Source organism: Nannospalax galili, unplaced genomic scaffold (genome assembly GCF_000622305.1).
Source record: "Nannospalax galili isolate Female #2095 unplaced genomic scaffold, S.galili_v1.0 scaffold77, whole genome shotgun sequence".
Taxonomy (NCBI): Eukaryota; Metazoa; Chordata; class Mammalia; order Rodentia; family Spalacidae; genus Nannospalax; species Nannospalax galili.
The window spans coordinates 1583791-1602071 of NW_008341457.1; the positions used below are offsets into that span (position 1 = coordinate 1583791).

The window sequence follows — 18281 nt, forward strand, 5'->3', positions numbered from 1 at the left end:
TAAATAAATAAATGGATTCTGAGCCTTAAAGATTAGGCACCATCTGTGTAGCTATGTCTGCCATGGGCCCCACTGGAAGAAGGTTCTCCACACTGCCACAGTATCCAGCTAAGGCCACTCACTGCCCAAGCTCTGTTCTGGGTCCCCTGCATGGTTATGGACAGAGTTGTGCTCCCGCTGGGCCACTAGAGCCTATAGCGCCATGTTGAGTCACTTGACACTGACCAGGCAGCGCTGGCCTCAGATGAACTTCTGATCCTCAGGGACTGGTCTCACCAGATCTCCCAAGTATTTATTTTTTGGGGACAGGGTCTCCCTGTAGCCACAGCTGGCCTGGAACTCACTATGTAGACCAAGTGAGCCTGGATCTCAGAGATCTGCCTGCTTCTGACCCTGAGTGCTGAGGTTAAAGGTGTGCACCACCATACCCAGCTGTCATCCCAAGTCTTTACACCACATCTTTGTGGGAAGCCTCACCCTGTAGAGTCCAGGCTGGAGGCCCCCTGCTGCCCTGAGTGCAGCCTGACTCCCACCACCATAAGGACTCCTATGTCCTCACACACCCCAGCTTTGCTGCATGGGGCACACAGAGCTGGTCGTGGGTCCTCTGTGAGGGTTCCCTTGAAGCCCACCAGATGGGCTGACCCTGAAAGGGACCTGCCGCCTCCCACCATGCCAGCGGCCCCTTCTGTCAAGTCGAGAAGGCCTTGGGGTCTCAGACAGAGACCTGGACTTTTGTCTCTGGTCCCTGGGTGAAGATGAAACTCCCTGGCCCAGGTCTGTCCCTGCCAGACCACACCCCAGGGTGAGCAGTCAGTGAGTGCAGCCTGGGGCACCCCCCCATGATTGGGGAAGATGACAAGTCAGAGTGGGCAAGGTGTGTGAGCACAGAGCTGATAAGTGTACATGGCCTCACCCTGGGCTTCCAGTGCCAGGCATCCTTGGCTAAGGTACCAATTTGGTGGCCCATCCAGGAATGCGTTGCCTGGTGCACTTGGAGTGATTGCTTCTTAATCAACTGTAGAGGGGAAGTGTCCCCCATGTCCTTGGGCAGGATGCACCTTGAACTTCCTATTTGGTAGCTGTGGACAGCACTGTCCCAGACTGCAGGCCACAGCACACCTTGCAGTAAGGTGGACAGATAACCCACACTTCTTACATGATTTATTTTGTGTGTGGGACATGTGTTCAACAGCACATGTGTGGAGGTCACAGGACAACTTTGAGAAGTTGAAAGTTCCACCACGGGGGTCCTGGATTACATAGTGAATTCCAGGCCAGCTAGGCATTCCAGGAGACCCTGTCTCAAAAAAAAATTAAAAAAATAAAAACAAGGCGGAGGGTGACCGAGGAAGACACTCGTGTCCATCTCTAGCCTCCGATGCACACAGTGACCAGACACAAGTCTAAGACTATGAAACAAAATAGCCATGGCCCAATACCCTCTCCGTGAACTGGGCAGGGCCTCTTACTTTAGAATTTTCTCCTGTCCTCCCAGGAATGCCATACGGCAGCCGGGAGAACTCCCTCCTTTATTCTGAGATCCCTAGGAAGGTTCGAAAAGAAGCCTTACTGCTCCTGTCCTGGAAGCAAATGCTGGACCACTTCCAGGTGAGCCGCGCCTCCCAGGGGCCAGGGGAGGGAAGGCGGCAGGGGGCGGAGGCCACCCGGTCTCCCCGGTCTCCCCACCCGAAGCTCATCCCCCGCAGGGGCCTGGCCTCCCATGGGAGCTGTGATCAGTTACTGAATTCATCTCTTCCTTCAGTCTGCACCTTGAAATTAGGAATGACCCTCAGGGACTGGCTAATGATCAGTGTCACTGCCCTTTGTTTTAACTGTAAAGTCACATAAGCTTGGTGTGGTGACACACACTTTTAATCTCAGTACTTGGGAGGCAGAGGCAGGTAGATCTCTGAGAGATCCAGCCCAGCCTGGGCTACATAGAGTTCCAGGTCAGCGGGGCTACATAGTGAGACCCTGTCTCAATAAATAAATAAATAAATGTCACATAAAGCTGGGGTGGGGGACCCAGCTCAGTGGTGAGTGCCTGCCCACCATGTGTAAAGGCCCTGGAGCAAAGCCAGCCCTCAGTGGAACAAAGACTGTGGCTACTGGGGAGATCGCACCAAATTTACTCCCCTCTTAGTCCCCACATTGAACTTACCATATTTGTGTAAATCTGCACAGCATGCAGCACTGGGCATGGGACCTGGGGTCTCAGCAAGTTCAGCCTGCACCCCACCACTGAGCTCTACCCCAGCCCCATTCTCCCTTCTAACAATCCACAGCACTCAGTGGGCAGAGGTTACCTAGCACGCATAGGGCCCTGGGTAACATCCCAAGCACCCCATAAACCAGGTATGGTGACACATGCCTGTCATCCCAGCATTTGGGAGGTGGCCACCAGAGGATCAGGAGTTTAGAGTCATCCCTGGCTACATAGGGAGTTGAGGGTCAGTCTGGGCTTCAGGAGATCTTGTCTCAAAATAAAAAAGGGACTGGAAAGCTGGCTTAGGGGTTAAGAGCAGTGGCTGCTCTTGCAGAGGACCTGGGTTTGATTCCCAGCACCCACATTGGGACTAACAGCTGTCCCCAACTCCAGTCCCAGGGGATCCAATGCCCTCTTCTGGTCTTCATGGGCATTGTGTGCACAGATGCACTTATATGCAGGCAATATACTTTTCCACATAAAATAAAAATAAATAAGAATAGGCCAGGCGTGGTGGTGCAGGCTTTTACTCTCAGCACTTGCAGAGGCAGGTGGATCTCTGTGAATTCTGGTCTACATAGTAAGTTCCAGGACAGCTAGGGCTACAGGGAGACCCTGTCTCAAAAAGACCAAATTAATAATAAATAAATCAGAATAAAAGGGAAAATAGACCCAGGGTGAGAGGAAACTGAGTCAGGCTGGGTGCCTTGCCTGTCACCTGTGTGTCCCCAGGCCACGCCCCACCATGGGGTCTACTCTCGGGAAGAGGAGCTGTTACGGGAGCGGAAGCGCCTGGGCGTCTTTGGCATCACATCCTATGACTTCCACAGCGAGAGCGGCCTGTTTCTCTTCCAGGCCAGCAACAGCCTTTTCCACTGCAGGGATGGGGGCAAGAATGGGTTCATGGTGAGTTCCTGCCCTGCCTGTAGGGACACAGAGGACACTCTGGGGACAGAGGTTGACATGCCCTCTTTGCCCTAGGTGACCCCCATGAAGCCGCTGGAGATCAAGACCCAGTGCTCGGGGCCGCGCATGGACCCCAAGATCTGCCCGGCAGACCCCGCCTTCTTCTCCTTCATCAACAACAGTGACCTGTGGGTGGCCAACATTGAGACAGGCGAGGAACGGAGGCTCACCTTCTGTCACCAGGGTGAGGTCCAGGGTGTACCAGGCAGGGGACACATGGGCCTTTCCAGCATTTTCTAGAAAGATCCCCTACCGATCAGTGACCTGCAGTGCCTTGGTTCCCCTCCCCAGAGAGTGGGCTGCCTGGCACCCAGGCGGTAGTACTTGGCTCTGAGAAGACTGCAGGTCACTCATAGGTCCCCTCCACCAGGCTCAGCCAGCGTCCTGGATGACCCCAAGTCTGCAGGTGTGGCCACCTTCGTCATCCAGGAAGAGTTCGACCGCTTCACCGGGTGCTGGTGGTGTCCTACAGCCTCCTGGGAAGGTGGGTAGCCTTCCTCTCTCTCCCCCACTCCTCCAGCCCAGCGCCTCTCATTCACTAAAATGGCCTTCGTGGTCTCAGACCAGCACTTAGAGATCCCTTAAAGACCCACCAGAGGTCAGCAGGGAACACAATAGGCCTTCCATTGTCTGAACCTGTCTTTCCAGAACCCCACATGACCCAGGCAGGTAAACACCAGGTGATCCCCATGCAGCAGTTTTACATCCCAGCCCCTCACTGGGGATTCTGGCTGTCACTCTACCCTGAGCCACGCCCCAAGCCCCTCACTGGGGATTCTAGGCTGTCACTCTACCCTGAGACACGCCCCCAGCTCCTCACTGGAGATTCTGGGCTGTCATTCTACCCTCTTGCACATGACCTGTGAGCATGCCTTCGGTCCATCATAACAGAACCACACTGGCCGATGGTGCAGACTACAAAAATTCTTGGTTCCACTCTGGATTCTGCTCTGGGGATGGCAGAGCTTGTTCTGGCTGAGGTTCTAGAACACATCTTCCTGTGTGTCTTCTGCATCCCGTTTGTGCCTACATCCTGATCTCCTGTCGTACTGTAGTGAGGTCCCCCATGACCTCCTTTGACCCTCTTCACTCCCCATAGGCTCTGCGTGGGAAGGCAGGCTTTCTCTGAGGCCTAATAGCTCAGAGTGTCAGTGTGTGGTTTCAGGAGACAGTTTGGCCATTGCACCCCCAGGCAGCTTCTCAGCTATTTTGTGTTGGTTCTTCTCAGCCATCCCCTGAAGCAAATGAACCCGTTGTACTCTGAGCATTGGGCCACCCTGAACCTGCAGCATCAGGCCAGATGACCCAAGTCCCAGCCCCTTCGTGTTCCCCTCTCCCCCCAGGCACTGAAGGTCTCAAGACACTGCGAGTCCTGTACGAGGAGGTGGATGAATCGGAGGTGGAGGTCATCCATGTGCCCTCACCTGCGCTAGAGGAGAGGAAGACGGATTCCTATCGATACCCCAGGACAGGTGGGTCCCAGCTGGGAGTGGGTGGCCACTGTAGTCTCTGGATCAGGCTTGGCACAGGGCACCAGCTCAGACCCCTGGGGAGACACAGGGCACATGGAACATGGATGCTCAGGCTAAGAAAAAGCTGTAGACTGTGTGGCCCAACCTGGTCTTGTTACAGAGCTCAGGCATCCCAGATGCACTAGGCAGGGACCAAAAGTGAATACAAGGCTGTTCTGACTGCCCAATACCACCTTCCAGGGACTCAGCAGCCACAGGCAGTGGACTAAGTGTAGGTGGCCGTTTCCCAGTGAAACCACTAAACTGAGCCAAGTGTGGTGGCACATGCCTGTCACCCCAGCACTTGGGAGGCAGAGGAAGGCAGATCTCTGTGAAATTGAGGCCAGCCTGGGCACTGTGTCGGATCTAGGCTTCATTAGGGTTCTCTCTGGGGAAACCCATGCTTGACATATACGTCCCTGAGGCCTAGAGACCAGGCAAAGGCATTTGTCAGTTGTTGCCTAGAGCCCTCAATTTCCAGGTATCCATGGCTGCACCTGGTGCCTCTTCCAGAGCCTCGACCCAGGCTGGGCTGGGGCTTGCTGCAGAGTGCTTGCTGTCACCTGTGGCTGTTCAATCCCAGCACCCTAAGAAAGCATCATCAGCTCAGACCCTGCCCTCAGAACTACGGGTGGCTGTCTCTACCTATGACGTCACCTCCAGAGTGTCCACACAGCTCCTCAGGTGCCATGACTATGAGGTGGTGGGCCCCATCCCTGCCACCAGACCTCAGCTCTGCCAAATGGTGTCTGCATCCCATTGTCCCCCAGCTCCCAGCACAGCCTGGCCTGTGTCCCCAGGTGACAGTCACACACACACCTGCCAGAGATACATTCCAGGTCACAGGTCAGATCGTCCCTGACCTCCGGATCTTGTGCCATGCCAGGCGAGCCTTACCTGGGGACAGAACTTGGCTCACAGGCTGTGCCACCTCCCTTTGGGCTATATTCCCAGCTGGGCAATACACCAGCCTCACCCTCATCTGCCTCTTGTCCTCACAGGCAGCAAGAACCCCAAGATTGCCCTGAAGCTTGCTGAGTTCCAGACTGATGGTCAGGGAAAGGTATGCTCCACCTTGTGCTGAGTAGAAGCTTCCAGAAGGAGTGGGAGGGGTCATACCTAGTAGCCCTCCTCTCAGCCTCTGACTGTGTGACACATGGTTTATCCAGTGGACTCAGTCAACTCCTGTGGTGGTGGCTGTGACTCCCTCCGAGCTGGTAGATTGGTGGTCATAGGTCTAGAGCAAGCAGAGTCCACTGGGGCAGGTGTCAGGTCACTGGCTCACACCAGGCAGACCCCTGCCTCAGGGCTAGTACCCGTGTTCACAGGTCACCACATTGAGCCCATATTGTGTCAGGCAGGAAAGTGTCCTGGATCTTTCTCTGTCCCTCCTCATTGTTACCCAGAGATGTCCAGTAGGGCCTCACAGCATCAAGGGGTACCACAGCAAAGGGCAGTAGAGTCTTTGGGCTGAGTCACCAGGAAGTACCCTATCTACCATGTCCTCCCTGAGACCTGCAGGGCCATTGTCTGGCTCCCAGCATTCAAAAACTCCAGGTGATACCAACAGACACTCACAGGCAGCTCCTGGGCCCCGGGCTGTGGCTGAGAGGGATGCTTGGTGCCCAGGGGATAGCAGCTGTCTAGAACTGGGGCAGATGGAGAGCCTAGCAAGCTTTTTTTTGTTGGGTTTTTTTGTTGTTGTTATTGTTGGGGTTTCTTTTGTTGTTGTTGTTGTTGTTTTTTTTGGTCTTTTTGGGACAGGGTTTCCTTGTAACCCCAGCTGGCCTGGAACTCACTATGTAGACCAGGCTGTCCTCAAACTCACAGAGATCCGCCTGCCTCTGTCTCCTGAGTGCTGGGGTTAAGGTTTTTTTTGTTGTTACCTTTATTTTGTGTGTGTATGTGGAGGTCAGAGGACAACTTGCAGGAGGTTCTTTCCTTCTACCATGTGAGTTCTGGGATCAAACTCAGGTCACTTGGTGGCAAGCCCCTTTACCCACTGAGCCCTCCTATCTCCCCTTAGTAAACTTTTTTTTGGTTTGGTTTGGTTTGATTATATTTTGAGACAGGGTCTCCCTGTAGCCCCAGCTGGCCTCATACCCACTATATAAGTCAGGTTGGCCTTGATCTCACAGAGATCCCCCTGTCTCTGCCTCCCAAGTGCTGGGATTAAAGGTGTGCACCACTACACTTGGCCTATTTGGGTTTTTATTTTTATTTTTATTTATTATTTTTATTTTATGTGTATGCATGTATTGCCTACATGTAGGTAAGTGCACCCATGTCATGCAATGCCCTCAGAAATCAGAAGAGGCTGTCACATCCCCTGGGACTGGAGTTATAGACAGCTATTAACTGCCATGTGGGTGCTGGGATCTGAACCCGGGTCTTCTGCAAGAACAACCAGTGTTCTTAACCCCTGAGTCATCTCTCCAGCCCAGTATATAATATATAAATTAAAAATTTATAAATATATAAATATAATATATAATAATATATAAATATATGCATATATGTATGTATGTATGCCTCATGGGTGCAGTTCTTGTGGAGGCCAGAATAGGGCATCGAATCCCCTGGAACTGGGGTTACGGACAGTTGTTAGCCACCATGTGGGTGCTGGGAACTGACCCAGGGTCCTCTGCAAAAGCAGCCAGTGCTCTGAACTGCTAAGCCAGCTCTGCGGCCTCAACCTTGGCTTCTTTGATGTTGGCCTAGAACAGAACCTTGAGTTTCTAGAACCATCTGGGTCTGGCATGGAGCCCAGCCTACTGCCCTCTATCTGGCTCCTGTACAGCAATTGTCACCATGGCAAAGAGCCACAGATGGTAGTTTGAACACTAGAGATACTGTGTCCCCAGGCCTGAATTCCAGGATGGGCGTGGGCAGGGATGGCCCCCTTCCATGGCTGGACAGAACCTATCACAGATGCTCTTGCTGGCCATTGTCTCCAAGTCATCACAAGATACCACCTTTGTGCTTCTCTGCCTGTGTCTCTCCCATCTATGATACATTAGGTTATGTCCCCTGCCCAGTGTGCCCCACTTTTTCCTGTGACACCAAAGGCCAAATTTCCAAGCAGGTGGCCTACTGAGGTCCCCACCAACAGGACTCAGAGATGTGAGATGGGGGAGGCCATGTGCCATACAGCTGGCACCTGACCCCAACCCTGTCCCCCCAGATCGTGTCCAGCTGCGAAAAGGAGCTGGCTCAGCCTTTCAGCCAGCTCTTCCCCAAGGCGGAGTACATCGCCCGGGCTGGATGGACGCGAGATGGCAGATTGTGAGTGTCGCCATAGAACCTGGTGGGGACCCCACACCTTTACCTTGTCTCTTGGAGTCCCTCCCCACCCCAGCTGTCGGGACACAGCCTTTGACTCAGGCTGAAGTTCAATCTGACAGGAGTTCCTGGGTGGGACGATTCCCTATGCTCCAGGGTACAAGGAGCACTAAGTGACAGGATGCACAATAACATGGTTGGCCCAGGAGCACCTGGGCCCCTCAGCATGGCTCCTGCACATCTAGATGATTGACTCAGAATCCACAGACTGACTCCCTGGACCCCCCTCCTCTTCCCTTCCTCTTACCGTGTAGCCCAGGCTGGCCTTGAATTCACGATGTAGTGGAGGATGACCCTGAACTAATCCTCCTGCCTCTACCTCCCATGTGCTGGGATTACAGGCGTGTGCCATCATGCCTGGCAGGAACCTAAGATTCTATTTCAAAATAAAATTTGAAAGGGTTGTGGGGTACAGCACTGTGTGGGGGTGCAGCTCTGTGGGGTATACCACTGTGTGGAGGTGCAGGTCTGTGGGGTGCAGCACTGTGGGGTGCAGCACTGTATAGGGGTGCAGCCTTGTAGGGTGCAGCACTGTGTGGGGGTGCAGGCCTGTGGGGTGCAGCTCTGTGGGGTGCAGCCTTGTAGGGTGCAGGTCTGTGGGATGCAGCACTGTGTGGGGTGCAGCCTTGTAGGGTGCAGCACTGTGTGGGGGTGCAGGTCTGTGGGGTGCAGCTCTGTGGTGAACACTTGCTCAGCATGCACAAGCTCTGGGTTCATCCTCATCTCCGGCACAGAGCAAAACAGAACAGAACATTGTATTTGATGTCATGTGTGATGGCACACGCCTGTCATCCCAGTTCTTTGGAGGTGGAGGCAGAAGGATCAGGAGTTCAGCGTCATCCTTGGCTGCATAGTCAGGTCAAGGCCAGCCTGGACTACATGAGACCTTGCCTCAAAATACGTATAGAAGATAAAGATTGCCAGGCGTGGTAGCACACGCCTTTAACTTCAGCACTTGGAAGGCAGAGAGGCACGTAGATCTCTGAGATTAAGGGCTACCTAGTGAGTTCCAGCCAGCTGGGGCTATAGGGAGACCCTGTCTCAAAAATACTCCAAAAAGCAAATAAATAAATAAATAAATAAATAAATAAATAAATAAGAGCACACTCTGTAATAAAGGTTGGCCCTGAATGGCCCTGTCCCTTGCTGCCCCTGGGCAGCCACTCAGGCCTCTCGTGCTCCTTGTTACCCCCAGTGCCTGGGCCATGTTCCTGGACCGTCCCCAGCAGCAACTCCAGCTCGTCCTGCTGCCCCCCGCCCTGTTCATCCCGTCCCCTGAGAACGAGGCTCAGCGACTGGCCTTTGCCAGGGCCATCCCCAAGGATATCCAACCCCACGTCATATATGAAGAAGTCACCAACGTCTGGATCAACGTGAGAGTGGATCTGGGCACCCTGAGGTCCCCACACCTGGGTCCCCAGCAGGACACAGGGCTACGGGCGGCTGGGCTCAGGGCCAGTGTGGCAGTGTCCCCTCATGGTAGTCCTGGCCAGCCTTGAAGCCTCACACCTCTAATACCACTGCCTCCCCGCAGGTCCATGACATCTTCCACCCCTTCCCACAAGCTGCGGGCCAACAGGAATTCTGTTTTCTTCGAGCCAATGAGTGCAAGACTGGCTTCTGCCACCTGTACAAGGTCACTGTGGTGCTCAAATCCAAAGGCTATGATTGGGCGGAGCCGCTCAGCCCCTCGGAAGGTGAGCAGAGTGGGAGGCGTGCCCAGGATTCTCTAAACCTGGTAAACTCCATTAAAGTCCCAATTTCTGAGGCTCAAGAGATGGCTCGGTGGTCAAGAGCACTGGCTGCTCTTGCAGAGAACCTGGGTTCAATTCCCAGCACCTACAGGGCAGCTAACCGCCATCTGTAAGTCCAGTTTCAAGGGATCTGACACCCTCTTCTGGCCTCTGTGGGCATTGCATGCATGTGGTGCACTTCTATACATGCAGCCAAATATTCATACACAAAAAAATAAGATAAATAGATCAAAAAGGAAATTTAAAGTCCTGATTCCTGAGGGTGATATTGGCAAGCTGGGACCAACCAACCCTGCTGTCCCCTGGGCCACTCTTGGATCCTCCCAGCCCCATCAAATATTGGTTTGGGGTCCCTCACCTCTTTTCCTGTCCTGCCTTCCAGATGAGTTTAAGTGCCCCATCAAAGAGGAGGTTGCGCTGACCAGTGGTGAATGGGAGGTCCTGGCGAGGCATGGCTCCAAGGTACCCAGTGTCCCCAAGCCCTACTCCTCTCCTCTACTTCCACCGTCCTCCTTCTGGCCTGGGGCCCAGGGCTCCAGATCCCATCAGCTGGATGTGAGGATTGGAGGCCCCAGGCCCCCATCATGAGCTTGTCATGCCCAGGAAGGGTGAGGCTCCAGTCCGTTCATTGTGGGGAAGGCCTGGCCTGTTCCTGGTGCTGCTGGGGCCGCAGCCTCCTTCCATGCCAGCCTCCCTCCCCAGAAGAGCAGAATTGAGACTGTTGGACCAGGTGTGTGTGCCTGTCATCAGGAAGCTGAGGCAGGATTATCGTGAGTTTAAGTCCAGCCTGGCTATAATATGACACCATGCTTTAAAAAAAATGTTGTAGGCCAGGCATGGTGGCGCACGCCTTTAATCCCAGCACTCAGGGGGCAGAGGCAGGCGGATTTCTGGTCTACTTAGTGAGTTCCAGGACAGCTGAGGCTACAGGGAGACCCTGTCTCAAAAAGATCCACCCCCGCCAAAAAAAAAAATGTTGTAGCAGGGCATGGTGGTACATATCTTTAATCCAGCACTGGAGAAGCAGAGGATTTCAGATGTCTGTGAGATCAAGGCCAGTTGGGGCTAGAGAGAGACCCTGTCAAAAAAAAAAAAAAAAAGTTATGAAAGTGTAGTCTAGGGCTGTAAATGCCATGAAAGCTTGGGGCCTGAGCTCAGATTCCCAGAACCCACATAAAATCCAGGTGCACCCAGCACTGGGGAGGCTGAGAAAGGAGGACCCCTGTGGCTAGATGGTCAGCTGGCCTAGTCTAATCAGTGAGCTCTAGGTTTAGAGAGAGACCCTGTCTCTGAAGTCAAGGTGGAGGGCGATGGAGGAAGACACTTGAGGTTGGCCTCTGGTATAGTGCATACCAAACCAGCAGTCCACCCCTAAGCACTCTGTCAACTAAGCTACAAGCACTTTACCCACTGTGCTACAAACATTCTATCTGCTGAGCTACAGGCACTCCACCAGCTGATCTCTGCCTTGGGCACCTTGGCCAGAGGGCTGTGCTGAACAGATGGGACTGGCCATCACTGGGACCCTGGTGGCCTGTCCGCAGGCTCTTCTCTCAGTCCCAGGGAGTCACCAGCACTGGCATGGTGGGTCCAGCCCTGTCTGGGGCCCCGTGGTCAGATGGGAGTCTCAGTGGTTGTTGATGTGCCTGCGGGCTCAGGACAGGAAGCACAGCAGCCATTGCTGGTCACTGAAGCGCCCGTTGTCTGCAGATCTGGGTCAACGAGCAGACAAAGCTGGTGTACTTCCAAGGCACAAAGGACACACCACTGGAGCATCACCTATATGTGGTCAGCTACGAATCCGCTGGTGAGATCGTGCGGCTCACCACACCTGGTTTCTCACACAGCTGTTCCATGAGCCAGGTGAGCACACAGGTCCCTATACACCTACCCAACCTCCTGGGGACTGGGAGGCTGAGCCAGTGACAAAGCTACTCCAAGCCCATCCATAGCCCAGCTTCTCATTCTAGAACGCTATTCAAGAACATTTGAGAACATCTTTCCAAGTCATCATTCTAGAACATCCTAGACCACCACTCTAGAACAGCAGTCTAAATCATCATTTAAGAACATTCTGCAACTTATTCTAGAATGCTCTAGACTACCAGCATAGAACATCATTCCAAGTACCACTGTAGAGCATATTCTAAAATATCGTAGATTATTGTAGCTCATTCATTGTAGAACACCCTGGACAATTCTAGAACTGCTGAGAGCACTCTAGAGTAACATTCTATAACCATTCTAAGTCACTACTCTAGAAACCTGCATTCTAGAATATTAGTCTGAGCCATCCTTCTAGGTTCCTGGAACACCATTCCAGAACATTTTAGCCATCCTAGGGTGTCATTCTGGAACATGCTCTGCAATGCTGTGGAACACTCTAAATCTACATTGTAGAACATTCTAGACCATCAGTTTAGGCCCATATTCGAGAACATCATTCTGGAACATCATTTTAGAGTATCAAGTAGTCAGTGTGCTTAGGGCCAGGACAGGAGTCAATGACATCAGTGTCTGGTCTCACTTTCCTCATCTTCAAACATGGGCCCCATCCTTTGGGTGAGTGAGGTCTGGGCTGCCATGTGTATGGTGGGGTGGGTATCTGCTCCCAAACACTGAGGCCTCCCTGCCGCCCACAGAACTTTGATATGTTCGTGAGTCACTACAGCAGTGTGAGCACACCACCTTGTGTGCATGTGTACAAGCTGAGCGGCCCTGACGATGACCCCCTGCACAAGCAGCCCCGGTTCTGGGCCAGCATGATGGAGGCAGCCAGTAAGTAATGATGGTCAAGACTGCATCCCTCCTGTCAGCGGGAGGAGGGCAGGTGGGTAACCAAGGCTGGGAACAGGGTCAGAGACCGGGACAACAGTGTCTACCCTGGTAAACTCAATATACATGCGGTTCTGGGTCCCTGCCTTACCCTTCCTCCTGGCTCTGGGGTGTGACTGCAGGTACTGTGCAGCCCTGTGCCCTGAGGCTATTGGGCATTCAAAAGCGATAGCTTTGGCAAAGAACTCAGGGCCAGTCCCCTGAGGAGGCTGCAGGGCTAGAGGAAGTACTGTGACAGTCCACTGCAGAGCTGAGGTGGGCCAGGTTCAGATCCCAGCACCATGATGTGAGACACAGGACTTTGGTCACATGTCAGTCCATTGTCACAGAAAGACGTAGAATGGTGGCTGGAACTGGGGCAGTGGGCAGAACACTCACTTTGTGTGCACAAAGCCTCAGGTTCTGCCCCCAGAACCCCATAACTAGAGTGTGGTGGCTCATGCCTGTCATCCCAGCCCTCAGGAGACACAAACAGGCGGATTGTAAGGTTGAGCCCAACCTGGGCTACCTAGTCCCAGGCCAGCCTGGGCTCTGTAAGGACAGTCTGTCAAGAACACAAGTTCTGGTCCCACCACGTCAGGCGACCAGTGTGGTTTTGCACAAGTTCTTAAGAAACAGGCCAGGAGACGAGTTGACTGTGATGTTCCAGGGGTCCCAGGTGTGCCCAGTGAGGCAGGTCGGCCAGCTGAGGTTCAAGCCACCCTGAGCTATTCTTGGGGTGCTGAGGCAGGTGGAGAAAGAGGAGGGTTTGGTGAGTCCTTGGCAGTGGAAATAGTGACCTCAGTGCCATCACTCGTTCTTGTTTCCTGGGTGGCGTCCCTGTGGCTGTGCCTTTTGCCCATTCACTGTGAAGCCCGCCAACAGGGGTGGGTCAGGGAGGTAGTGCAGCCTTCAAGCCACTTGGTGCCAGCACCCGTGTCCTCTGCAGACTGCCCCCCGGACTACGTGCCCCCTGAGATCTTCCACTTCCACACACGCTCTGACGTGCAGCTGTACGGCATGGTCTACAAGCCACACGCCCTGCAGCCGGGCCGGAAGCACCCCACTGTGCTCTTCGTGTATGGGGGCCCCCAGGTGGGTGCAGCCTGGCCCTGCCCTGCGCCCTGGCGGCAGACCCCACCTGGCCCCATTGCCCACTGCCTCCCTGTCTCACCCACCACCTCCCCTCAGGTGCAGCTCGTGAACAATTCATTCAAAGGAATCAAGTACCTGCGGCTGAACACGCTGGCATCACTGGGCTACGCTGTGGTGGTGATTGATGGCCGGGGCTCCTGTCAGAGGGGCCTGCGCTTTGAAGGGGCCCTGAAGAACCAGATGGTAAGTTTGAGGCCTGTGGATCAGCATGGCCTGGGGGGCACAGATGTTGTCTATTCCTGGGCCTGAGAACAGGGTTGGGGGTGGAGGCAGCCTGGAGGAAACCTGGCGCTGGTGGATCCAGGAGAAAGCCAAGGGTCAGTCTGATGGGAGAGGGGGTAGGGGCAGAAATGGGGCTGGTGGTGATGGTAACCATGGTAATGATGAAGACAAGGACAATGGAGATGCTGATAACATGGATGAGGGCATTGAGGGTGGTGCTAGTGGTGAGGGTGATGATGATGGTGGTGCTGATGGTGATGGTGATGGTGGTGGTGATGGTGGTGATGGTGGTGGTTATGGTGATGGTGGTGGTGGTGGTGATGATGGTGCGACCCCTCCAACCACAAAAGGTTTTGTAGGCTCCAGTTGAGACAGAAGGTTCTAGAACATTATCAGGCTGAGAGGAAAAGCTGCTCAGTTGAAGCAGAGTAGGGGTTCTTGGTTGCCCTGGGAGGAAGCCACTGAGGGTGCTAGCTTTCTGCAGGGCCAGGTGGAGATTGAAGACCAGGTGGAGGGCTTGCAGTACGTGGCCGAGAAGTACGGCTTCATTGACCTGAGCCGGGTGGCCATCCACGGCTGGTCTTACGGTGGCTTCCTGTCACTCATGGGGCTCATTCACAAGCCCCAGGTGTTCAAGGTGGGTCCTGCTCTGACCAGCCAACCAGAGCCCCATACCTAGCCCCCCCTCCGCCCCCTACCCCACCCGGGAGCCCCAACCCTGGAGGGCGCACCCCGGCAGGGGCCTTGCCACCTGGCTATCTCTCCCGCAGCAGCCTCATGAGGCCAGGCCCCCCTCCTCAATGCCCGTCACCGCCGACCCCAGGATGCCAATGGCCAGCAGCTCTGTGTGGGAGGCCAAGCCTGGGACCCCCTTCTCAGAGGGGCAGAGGTGGGGCAGCTACGAGGAGTGGCGGGGGGCCCAGGCCCCGGGACTGGCAGGGCACTGCGGGGCGGCGGCAAGAGGAGGCGGAGGAGGCAGGAAGGTGGGACGGGCCCTCCCTCCTTGCTCTGCCCGACCCCAGCAGTGCTCGGGGACACGTGTGAGGATCCCCTGCCAGCCACCACCCACGTGCATGCCCTGCTCGCTCTTCCCAAGTCCCAGAACCCTAGTGTGGCTGATCCTGCACCTGACACCTCTCTGTCCCCATCTCCCACCCCATCGGCCCCCTGTGCCCTGCAGGTAGCCATTGCGGGTGCCCCTGTCACTGTGTGGATGGCCTACGACACCGGCTACACAGAACGCTACATGGACGTCCCAGAAAACAACCAGCAGGGCTACGAGGCGGGTTCTGTGGCCCTCCATGTGGAGAAGCTGCCCAATGAGTAAGAGCCTGCCACCCCCACCCACCACCTACCACTTCCCGAATCAGCGCCGCCTGTGTCCTACCCAGCATGTCCCATGTGTCACCTGCTGCACTGCGGCCAGGGAAACCATAGCCAGTGGCAGCTAGGGAGACCTTGGGGAGCTGTCCTTGCCTAGATGGACAAGAGAGAGGGATCAGGGCCTCAGGGTCACACAGGACCTCACACACATTGTCACCCCCACATTGTGTCACCCAGCCTTCCCTGGCATCCTTTCATGGACAGTGGTCTTGACAACCCTCCCATGGCCTTTGTCTTGTGACCTTGACACAGTGTGGAGAGTAGATGTCTGCTGAATGACTTCTACTGGGTGATAGCACCAGGGCCCGTGGCGCTGTGCCCACTTAGGCTTTCTGTGCTGTGTCCTGGGGTCCACATGGTCACTGTGGGAGTGTAGAGTGGTTGTAGCTCAGTGGACAGACTACTTGTGCTTATAGTTCAGTAGGTAGAGTGCTCACCTAGCACACCTGAAGCCCTGGCTTCATCCCCAGCACCCCATAAACCAGGGGTGTAACATTCATCATTCCAGCAATTGGGAGATGGAGGCTGTTCAAGGACAGCCTGGGCTACATAATGAGTTTGAGACCAGCGTGGGCTACATGAGACCTTGTCTCCAAAATAAATAAATAAAAATAGTTGGAAAAGATGCGAACACTCACGTTCTTGGTCACTATGGCGACTTTCCACATGCCGAGTCCCTGTGGCCTGTTGGGCCTGGGGTCCAGTGTTGCTGGTTGTAGGCACACACTTCTGCCCAGTCAGAGTGCAGAAGACACCTTTTACCTCCGCTTCTGTCCTGCCTGCTGCACTGGGGTGGGGATACTGAGCCCCCTGGATGCCACTCCCCGCCTGCCCCCACAGTGACTTGGCCTACCCTTCCACTTTTCCCCAGACCCAACAGGCTGCTCATCCTGCATGGTTTCCTGGATGAAAATGTGCATTTTTTCCACACCAACTTCCTAGTGTCACAGCTGATCCGGGCTGGGAAGCCGTACCAGCTGCAGGTGAGGCACTTCAGGACACAGGGTGGACCCCAGCCTCAGCCCGGTGGTCAGGTATGGGGACATAGGGTAAACCCGTCTCAGCCAGGTAGGAACATGTGTGGGTCCAAGGTCATCACACCCGAGATTCCTCCATTGACAGTCCACTTGTCAGGAGTGGGGGTGTCTCCAGAGATTGGGGGCCCAAGAGGATGGGACACCCAGGTGGAGAACAGTGAAGGGAGGAGGAGTTGGGAGGCTGGATGATACAGGCCTGTGATGGACAGGGCAGCTGGGGGCAACCTTGACAGTGAAGGGCAAGGGGAGGGCTTGGTCAGAAGGATGGAGCCTTCATACTAAGGGGTGGGCCTAAGAGGGCAGCAATTGGGGGCAGAGCCTTGCTGCAGGTGGTGGGCCGGCCTTTGGCTGAAAAGATGTGTCTCCACCAGGGACTGGCCTTTGTCTCAGGAATATCCCAATGCACAGATTTGGGAGACTGAAGGCCAGAGCAGGATGGATAAGCTCGGGGATGTGGCAGGTGCGGCCCAGTAGCCACACAGAACAACAAAGAGGCAGGGCTTCTTTGGAGGGTTTTGGGAGTGATGGGCTACCCTCCCTCATTGCCAGCACCCCAGGACACCAGCAGCCTGGGTGGCAGCTCCATGACCCCTGACTTGTCTACAGGATGGATTATAAGAGGTCAAGGTAGAGCAGTGGAGGCTGGAGGGTGCGCCTGACCTACCTTCTGTGTGTATCGCCCTCCAGCCAGACCTCCTGCCGGGTGCAGACAGCTTCTGGTCAGCCATAAGACCCACAAAGGCAGGACACAGTCACCCCTGGGATTGGAACAGAGCACAGTCATTAACATCCCAGCAACACCTCTGGGGGAGGGACCCCGGGTGCAGACTGGGATCCCCGGGGTAGCCAGGTTGAGGACCCCCAGCCTGCCTCTCTCCACAGATTTACCCCAATGAGAGACACAGTATCCGGTGCCCCGAGTCAGGTGAGCACTACGAGGTGACACTGCTGCACTTTCTGCAAGAAAACCTCTGATCCCTCGGGGACCGTCGCCACCAGAGCACAAGGCCCAGGCTGCAGGGGACCAGCTGGACAGCCCGTGGCTGGCCAGCCACAACCTTCGCCGCCCTGAGGCCTTTGAAGTTTTTTTGTTTTTATTTTTTTTTTTAATTTTATTTTATTTTTGAAGCCTTGGATTTGTTTGCTTGCTGCTTTTTGGGGCTAGGACAGAGAGGTGGTGGCAGGTCCCCAGGGTCACTGTGTCCTGTGGGTCCCTCTGTGGGCTTGTCCTGGAGGACAGCCCACACTGGAGAGCCCCTAGCTAGGCCACCCTCAGCCAAAAAGACTGGGAGGAGCTGGGCAGGGAAGCCACCTGGCCACCCAACTGACACATGTGGCTCCCTGTGGCCTCTGGGTCCCCCAAACCCACCACTGTCCCCGGTGCAGAAGCATGCCTGTCCCCTCACTTCACAGCCCTGTCGTGTTTCAGGGAACATTTTAAATACTTATTTAAAAAGACAAAGCAAGGGGTACCTGATACAGAATTGGGGTCCTCTACAGGGCATCCAGGGAACCCACATTCTCCTGAAGACCAGACTAAGCTTGGGGCTACTGGAACAGGTATCTGGACATCTGGGGTCTGGCCAGGCTTGGGGACAGGCACCCAGCTGCCATGGGTCATAGACCCAGCCCCTGCCCAGCTCACCCCAACATGGGGTTCAGGCTTGGGAATAGGACCTGGCCAACCTAAAGGTGGGAACCCCCTCCTTGCCCTCTCACTGAGAGTTTGGGCATGAAGGAGTGAAAAAATGAAAGACAAAAGAAAAGGAAAAAAAACAAACAGAAACCACCTCTACATATTATGGAAAGAAAATATTTTTGTCAATTCTTATTCTTTTATAATTATGTGCGAACGCAGACTCATTAAACTATTCCAGATGGAGACACT

The 18281-nt window shown here is 54.7% G+C and overlaps 1 protein-coding gene across 1 annotated transcript; it reads left to right on the forward strand.

The window, feature by feature from the left end:
- Window positions 1-1498: 1498 nt before the first annotated feature.
- On the forward strand, window positions 1499-18279 carry Dpp9 (dipeptidyl peptidase 9; the record flags this gene model as incomplete). Its single annotated transcript, XM_029565326.1, is given in 19 exon segments — window positions 1499-1611; window positions 2942-3115; window positions 3191-3359; window positions 3546-3659; window positions 4519-4647; window positions 5688-5749; window positions 7871-7971; window positions 9224-9401; window positions 9563-9725; window positions 10165-10244; window positions 11493-11645; window positions 12425-12560; window positions 13546-13691; window positions 13788-13934; window positions 14458-14610; window positions 15154-15296; window positions 16228-16390; window positions 17276-17318; window positions 17894-18279. Coding segments are annotated over 19 exon segments (2603 nt in total), but the record flags the coding sequence as incomplete, so codon positions are not given.
- Between the last annotated feature and the right edge of the window lie 2 nt (window positions 18280-18281).